Here is an 8,714-nt window from a genome sequence, read left to right on the forward strand (position 1 = left end):
GCAGCCCCAGCCCAACCAGGAGAGCAGCCCCCCCGCCGCGCCGGGAGAGCCCAACGCAGGGCCCCACCGGAGAAGGACGCCCACAGCCCCAGACGAGCACCCCATCACCACCCAGGAGTTCCGGGCATCCCCCCGCCCCAACCCCAGGTACGAGCCAGGACCCCCCAAGGGAGACCCGCTCCGCACTCCAGGCAACCACCCACCCGGCCCACGGTTGGTCCAGGGAGGAGCAAGGCAGGGGCCCGCCGCCCCCACCCAGGAGGGGGGAACCCCGGGGAAAAAAGGGGGCCCACAAGGGGTGTTGTAAATATGGCCCGACCAGGCTCAGCCACAGTTGGAAATTTGGCGGGGCCCAGGAAGCCGGCACCCAGGGGACACGGCCACCTTCGCCAAGGGGCCCGCACCCCCCCACCAGGGAAGGGGTAGGGGAGAGATGGTCCTAGGTCCCACCTTCCTTGCAAAATGTGTGTGCGTGTATGTGTGTTTGAGAGGGTGTGTGTGTGCATGTGTGTGTTTATGTTGGAATGTATATATTGAAGGGGGAGGGGTGTGTGTACTAAGGGGGGTGCAGTTAAAATTGGCGGGTAGGGCACTAAGGGGACATCTCCTGATTACTCACAGTGATGTCCCCTCACCCTCCCCACCAAGGGGCCCTAAATGTCTAAGGTGCGGTTAAAATTGGCGGGTCTAAGGTGCAAATAAAACTGAAAAAGGGGGGGCCCACTCCATACGGCGACCATAGGAGGGGGGCCACTGCCAAGTACCCCCCCCCAAGGCGCATCGCAGGCTAAACCCCCCACCCCCTCACCCTAATATGAGGTTATATGAGGAAGGGGGTAAGTTGGAGACAGCTGGTAGACTGTCCCCCGGTGGTCAAACAGCTGTCCCCCCCCCCCAGCAAAGGGGCCAGGCCCACCCACCCCAGGGGCCCCACCCCCGGAGGCGCCGACACCCCAGGCCCGGCACCACCCACCCCACAGAGAGAGAAAGGGGCCAGAAAAGCGTCGCCCCCCCAGAGCAAGCCCAGACCCCCACCCCCAAACGCTGGCCCTAGAAGAGCTCTGGTCAGGCCTCGACGGGACCGAGGCAGCCAACCGGCCGGGGCAACCACCGATTGCCTCAGCGGGGACCCCGACCCGTCAACCCCCCCGCCCCGTACCAATAGTGGGCCCCCCCCTCTCCCCCAGAACGCCCCCCCACAGGACAGGGCCGACAAGACCCCCACCCACAGCCGAAGCAGATGACACCCAGAGCGACCGGGGGCCCCGAGAGGGTTGTCCCGTCCCGTCCCAGAGCCAGGGAAGGGCCGATCCCAGCGCCAGGTGCAGATAGGCAGCCCCCCCCCCCGAGCAGTGCCCCCCGCCAACCCCCCCCCCCCCAGCACAGGTAAAGGGACCACCCCCCCAAGCCAAGCCAGACCGCCACCCCACCCTCCCACCACGCACCCCCACACCCAAGCCCAGAGGACCAAGCAGCGCCCCCGCCCGCCCCACCCAGACACCGGACCCGACCAACGGAGCCCCCACCACCTCCCGCCAGGCCAACCTGTGAGACGCGAGTCTTTCTTCGTTTGGCGGCTGTTAGCTCTACATCTCCCATGATGCACTGGGTTAAAGTGACAGCGTCTCAGCGCACAATGAGTCGTCCTTGTTAAACGTCTTGAAACAACAAAGAACAAACAGTTTTTGAATCTTTTAACTTAACTTTTATTACATCTTTTAGAAAAAACAGCTGCAGCTTCCAGCTTTTTCTGTCACAATTATCACAAAAATCCATGTGAGATTGCGAAGGGGCTGTAGATCAATACAAACTATGAGTTTCTCCTTTTTTTTTTACATTTTTGGACGCTGGTGTGCCGCGGGATTTTTGTCAAGGTTAAAGTGTGCCGTGGCTCAAAAGAGGTTGAAAAACACTGTTCTAGATCATAAAATTTTAGTAATTTTGATTTTAGGAATCATTTCTTTGTGTGCTCAAGGTAACTGACTTTGTGTATGACTCTTATTGCTCTCTTTTGAAGTATTGAAAGTGAATGTAACGTTGTATTATAGTTAGTCCCCCAAACCTCTACACAATAATAAAAATATGGTATGACCATATACAGTATAACGTTGAGTGATTTGTTGCCCAGAACCAGTTTTGCTTTATTCAACACTGAGATACTTCTGGACAATTTAGTTTTTAAAAACGACTGCTTTCCAAGTCAGTTTTTTATAAATTATAACCCCAAGAAATTTATTTTCACAAGTTCTTTCAAGTTTCACCCCATTTATGTGCATGTCAATGTTTGTCAATGTTTATATTTTTACCATTATTTTGACCAAATAACCTCATTTTTGTTTAACTTAAAATTAGTGAAAGTTTATTTTCATCAAACCACATCTTCAATTTTTCCATCTCCTTCTTAACAATTTCTATACGTTTTCTACGTCTTTGGTTCTCGTTTTTAAGTCATTTTAATAAAGGCTATTCTTTTTTTTAAATGCATTTTGCAGTTATTGTAATTCATGCTTTAATTATTATAATTATTTTTTTTAATGGACAATGTTTATCATACAACAAACAAAATCTCAGTAAAAAATACTAAGCCTCATAAACTGTTCCTTCATCACAATTTGTTTTCAAGTCGCTCAGCTTTAAATGCATTGTTGGAGGTTTCTATTTTTATTTACTGAAAAATGCAACCTGTGATTGATATAACTACCGTCATATACTGTGAAAACTGGAAGATGGTCACTGGCAACCCACTAAATGTTTTATTTTTAATGTCTTTGGAAAATATATTATCAATTAATGTTGCACCACTTGCAGTTATCCTACTTGGTTTCTTGGTTGGTTCTTGGTTACTTGGTAATTCTTGGAAATAAGCTAATGCCGTACATGGTATTAATTAATTCTTCAACTGCTTTAATCTTATGAGGATTCAAAAGGTCGATGTTAAAATCACCACATAGAACTTTTTTTTATCCACAAACATTTTCTCCATCCAGCTTGTAAACATATCCATATTTGATCCAGGTGTTTTGTAAATATAACTTAAATAAAACATTAAAAAATACATTTGTTTTCCTAAATATGAAATACTCTATAACTTACAATAGATCTATTACTTTCAAAATAAAAGACACCCTGTACCAAATCGGATAATTTCAAAGCAGCAAATCTTGTTGTAGGGACCATATTTCGTACCATTTGGCACACTTAGAAAAATCACCAAATAATTTGATGCACCTTATGTAGGAATCCTGGCTGTGGTTAGTTAGCGCCAATTGATTTTCCTTTTTACACAGCGCTCCAAAATCTGTCAAAATGTTTTTTAGTATGACTTTGATAAACTATAAAGCCACACCGCTAAAGGACCCAGCCTGGTCTCCTGAATTGTTGTACACCATCAGTTCCTGACAGAAAAGGGTAGGTTTGGTATAGAAATTATACTATATACTTTATTTTATTTTTTTCAAAGAGGAATTTAAAATTGGAGAGAGAGCAAAGGTCATAGTTGGATCTGCACAAAGTTTTGTCAATATATGAAAGCACTGATGTTTTAACCCTTGTGCTATCCTAGGCACTTTAACATTGGGAGTTGGGTCATCTAGACAGTGCGCTGAACCTTTTTTCTTCAATGATTTGTGAACCTCACTGGTGTCCATGGATTACATGAAATCTTTCCACCTTTATCCACCTTTATCATTGTAGGGAGAACACGTCAATGCAAGGGTGGGGTCATCTAAAATAGCACCTAAGACCACAAACCCCTTTTTACTTTTCTTTAACCAGAGAGCCACAATGAAGGAGTAAAAGATCCAAATGCGGCTCCAGAGCCTCGGGAATGCATACCCCAGACCATGTCTGAATATTTAAACGTTTTTCAAATAAGTGACCTATCTCCTACTTTCTCATGTCTTAAGTAACCATGCAAATTTTTGTTATCTTGCCCTGAGATATAAAATACATCAGCGCTCACTGTATATGAGGTATTTTGTTTTGTCCTCAACCTTTCCTAAATATTTGCCCTAAGTGCGAAGTTTTGCATATTGTTTTGGTGCCCATACTAAGCGATGGACTATAACTTCAGTCATGTAATTAATCCGTGGGTCAAAGCAATACTCAGAAGAAAGTATTCTGCTGGGTTTGTTAAGCCAGAAATACTTGTTTAAATGACTCTCATCATGCCACAAAGCTTCAACATTGTTCAGTTTATCCTCCATTGTGTTCAAATAGCAATAATCTGCCAATGCTTTAACTGCATCACATGACCCTCCAAAGACTGCCGCATGGTAATAGTAATCTCCTTCTTCCATGTAAGCTTTGGATTTGGGGTTTCTATCATAGGTGAACTGTGTCTTTGGAAGTTTGTAATAGTAGACGTGCAGCACAGCCACAGACTCCCCGAGAGCCTCAGAGCCGAAGCGCCCCTTAAATTCCTGATCTACATCCAAACAAAAGACATAATTGAAGTTGTGACGGAGCTCTTTTTCAATTATTTCTGATATGGTCTTCATCCTCATCATTGAAATGTCCTGCCACCTGCTGTACCTCTCCACCTTGATCACTTTCAGGTGTCGCCGGGGAGCTAAAGTGATGTTTGGTACTTTTTCTGGTTGATCAGTAAACACATAGAAGGTTACAGGAAGTCCAACCATGAAGTGTTTTTCTGCCGAAGTCAAAAAGGTGTTTAAGTAAGCGTCCAGGTACCTTAGTAAAGATAGAGAAAATAATGATTATGATGTTTCTTCTGAATTCAATAAAAAACAAATATTTTATTAATTATTGTGGAGCTTTTTTGCTGCCCTTGTTGATTACCCCTAGTACTGTGCATTTTGTTAGATGGGCAGCAAAGCTTGATATGTAAGTTACACACATAAGAGATTTACCATATTCACTAAAAGCAGTGCTAATAATACTGTATGAGGTTTCAGAGTTAACATAACTATTTTGGGTTTTAAAAACTGACACTATCTATGCAACTTTAACACTAAAAACTGTTGAATAACACCCAGAGATTTACTTTTACTCTCCGCAATTCAACTCCTAGCATTAACACCAACACTTGGAAAATGGGGGTGGGGCCATACAACAGTTATTACAGTTATTACAGTTTGAATACAAAGACTTGACACTGGGGAATTTGCTGTGCCTTTTGAGATTTTATTCATTCATAAGACTTTAGTCGAGTAAATTTGATTTGATTCAGGGATAATACTAACAGTGTTTATCTATCAAAGACTTAGAATAAACGAACCTTCCGACTGCAAACACAGTTAGAGCCACAGTTGTTTTTGCCTCCAGGTGCTTCTTGTCATAAAAATTGGGGTCAAACATGAGTTCCCATATTATAGGAGCATTCCATGATGTGCGTGTCTGAACATCTTGCCTGGCCCTAAAATAAAATAAAAAGTAAATGACGTTTAGAAATTTTACATTAAATGTTTAAAACATTTTCTTTTTTTTCAATAGGTAATTTGGATTGCAGTGTGTGTTTTTTCACGAGTGACAGTTAAAGGAACAGTTGGCAAAAAAAGGGAATTATAAAGGTAAACAAGGTTCCAATCACTAATGATCTCTTCTGCTTGGACATAATTAAAAAGTGAAACCAGCTTGGAACTGTAATTTATTTATTTTCCAGCAAAATATACAGAAAAAAAAGATGTTTACACATATTATTTAAAGAAAAGAAATTTAAATAGGGAAAAAAAACAAGACTAGCATAAATCATCCTTTTGTTCTTTCATTTCTAAATCTATAATGTTTAGCATCGTGAAAAAAAGAAAAGAAGTCCAGCTCCTCCAAAATATGTAATATGTTTTTGGTGTTTTGATGTCAAAAGTTTGAATAAATGCAGCCTTTATTTTCACAACACTGAAGTCTCAGAGCATATCTACATGTTTAAATGCACACGTTGCAATAAAGGGGAGCAAAGTAATGTTTGATGTGTGTGGAACAAAATGAGGATGAACCTATCTTGCAATAGGAGACCTGTGTAACTTGAGAAGGTTTAAACAAATTAATGTCGTTGTACACACTAAACCACATTAAAGCTCAGTTGCACAATGAACGCAGCTGAAGCATGCATACTGGCAGAACCCACATTACACTTACAGAAGACAAAACATCAGTTAAAGAAAAGAAAATAGAAAAAGAAAATTCCTGAAAAATGTACACAATATACTAGAACACAATAACTTAAAGAAAAGACAAGGTTTGAAGAGGTGGAAATGCCTTTTATTTCTAATGTGATTTAACAAATTTACTTCAAAACATGATAATCTTTTATAATTAATTTATTGCATTCATCTAATTTAATCAAACAAAACAAACAAACAATGTTTTTACAACTTTCCCCAATTTTTCCATTTTCTTTATTTTAAAAACGTACATAATTCTATATAAATATATTTCCAGGTGGCAGTTGGAATAAATAAGAAGTAAATATAGTTAAAAAAAGAAAACAAGAAAGAGGACTTACTCATAATTGAGTGTGTCATCCAGAGAAACCGTGGGTCTCAGTGTTGCTTGACTTAAAACTGGTAGGTTTTTCAAAAAGGAAACCTTAGGAAAATATTGAAAACTTGATAAAAAAAAAGGAAAAAGACATGTTATTGGTTAATCTTTTTGCTATAGCTTAAATTTGTGCTTAGAAATGTTGGAAACACCAAATGGAATTTTTACATACCTTGCATGTAAAGCAATAAAAGTAAGGACAAGGAGTAAACAGCTGAAAAACACTGCAAAAATCCTTTGCCTATCATCGTGAAAAAAAAGAAAAACTCAACTGTTACACAAATCATATTAAGCTTCATCTTTTATACCTACGGTTATGTGATACAAGTTTTCACAAGTGTTTAATTACTTAGATCAAAGATTATAATTTAATTTTAAATGAAGTTGATAATTCACAAATCCCGGAATTATTCTTGGTTTTTAGATGCAGTTTAAAGTTATTTAAAAACAATTTCAATATTTGTATTATTTATATTGTCTGTTTTCTGCTTTTCTTCAAACAATGTAGAAGCAAAGCTTTTTTAGTTTGAATGCATAGAAAAAAAATACCTCATGGCTTCTCTTTCTTCTGTGCCAAAGTTTTTCAAAGGTGAACGAAAACTTTTTCTAGAACCTAAAAGCACATAAAATACATTTTAACAAGGAAATAAAACAGGTTCCAGGAACAGGTTTTGCATGCCCAGGTGCAGTGAACAAAAGTACAAAAAACTTCCTGAATCAGCGAGACTGTTCTTATAAAAAAAAAAAAAAACAAGCCTTGGGGACATCAAATAATGAATTAAACCAATTAAACATACTCTGCATTACTGGGATAGTACAGATTATGCATATACAACTAAAGCAAAACAACATTTGTCAGAAAAATAGTGTATATATATATATATATATATATATATAAAAAACCATATTTCTAAAGTATGTTCTTAATAACGAGCATCAAAATAGACATTTAAATTACTAACATACTTTTAAGGTACAACTTATTACATTTCACATGTCCCCTTAGAAAAGATGAGAAAGAAAAACTTTATTATACATTCTTTTTTTTATCCCTCTCAGTAAATACACTAAAACAGACAATAGGATTATAATTAAAATGCAGTTTCTTTATATTTAATGTTTATATATGTAAAGATAAAAACATATTTAAATCTAATTGCAAAGATCATAGAAAACAACAAAAACGTGTTCTCCTTTTTATAATCAATGAACTGTTTTTATCACTGAAATATTGTTAGCAAGAATATAAATGGTTGCTTACCTGAGTTTAAATCAGTCCAACAAAAAACTGGTTTCTGTAACTGCAGTATCCTTACCTAGAATCAAGGTCTGTTTTCCGTGACTGTCATTGTCTAACTGTACAGTGTACATATAGACCGACATTCAAACAGGAAGCAATGACAGGCTGTTCAGGTTTCAGAAGATTCAAAATTCATTTGATTACTGACAATCCAGAAGCACTGCTGTAGATTCTCTTCTATCGAGTAGTTTTAAGTATCAAAAATTATAGTTGGGTATTTCATATATATATGTTTTGAGCAGATCTATTTTTATTTTTTAAATGAAGATAAACTTTAAAATGTAGAATTTCATTTCAGTTTTTTTTTGTGTTAAAATCAAACCTCATTTGGAAAATGTGCGCACTGATGGCAATGCAAAGTTAATTGCATTAAAAATTGACCATTAACCATCATTATCCATTAGAAAACATTGAAAATATATTCATGTTTAACATTTTTACTTGTTGATAGTTATTATACAAGTATTTTTATTACATTTTATAGAAAACATTCAACTGATGTTGCTGTCACAACTGAGTCAAAGTGTGCGGAGTGAAATAAACAAGCGGGGATACAGACGATCCTGGCTCCAATGCCAGCGGAAAATAAAAAGCCTCCGAGCCAAATACAAGGAGGTCAAAGACTGGAACAAACAAAGCGGCCGTCAACGCATTATATGTCCGTTTTACGAAGAGCTGAACCGCATTTTGCGGGATAAACCCAGTGTTCAGCCAGTAGAACTGTTGGACAGCTGCTTTGGTCAAGAGGAGCCCTTAGGAGGAGAGCCCAGGTCCTCCAGCTGTTGCGGCTAGCCTGGCTAGTCGCTCTTGCGGTGATACAGGTGGATTATTGCACATGGCCTATAGCTACTGTGACTTAACTTTATAACATTGAAATACGATGTGATTTTCTACAGTTAAAGCTTCTTGGAAAAAA

At 39.3% G+C, this 8,714-nt stretch overlaps 1 protein-coding gene across 1 annotated transcript; it reads right to left on the bottom strand.

Annotated features, from left to right (window-relative positions):
• Window positions 1-3,713: 3,713 nt before the first annotated feature.
• Window positions 3,714-7,847, bottom strand: LOC101158589 (alpha-1,3-galactosyltransferase 2-like). Its single transcript, XM_023952364.1, has 6 exons — window positions 7,760-7,847; window positions 7,048-7,111; window positions 6,671-6,739; window positions 6,464-6,565; window positions 5,240-5,377; window positions 3,714-4,692 (listed from the first exon to the last, which is right to left on the bottom strand). Exons 2-6 carry the CDS (start codon window positions 7,050-7,052, stop codon window positions 4,011-4,013), a joined length of 996 nt encoding a protein of 331 aa, XP_023808132.1. The 5' UTR covers window positions 7,053-7,111; window positions 7,760-7,847; the 3' UTR covers window positions 3,714-4,010.
• Between the last annotated feature and the right edge of the window lie 867 nt (window positions 7,848-8,714).

This window comes from Oryzias latipes, chromosome 3 (assembly GCF_002234675.1).
Source record: "Oryzias latipes chromosome 3, ASM223467v1".
Taxonomy (NCBI): Eukaryota; Metazoa; Chordata; class Actinopteri; order Beloniformes; family Adrianichthyidae; genus Oryzias; species Oryzias latipes.

Coding starts and splice junctions, on each gene's coding strand:
- LOC101158589 (XM_023952364.1), bottom strand. Junction 6,566..6,670: donor TTTATTGCTTTACATGCAAG/GTATGTAAAAAT, acceptor TTTTTTATCAAG/TTTTCAATATTTTCCTAAGG. Junction 4,693..5,239: donor ACTGTGTTTGCAGTCGGAAG/GTTCGTTTATTC, acceptor ATCTTTACTAAG/GTACCTGGACGCTTACTTAA.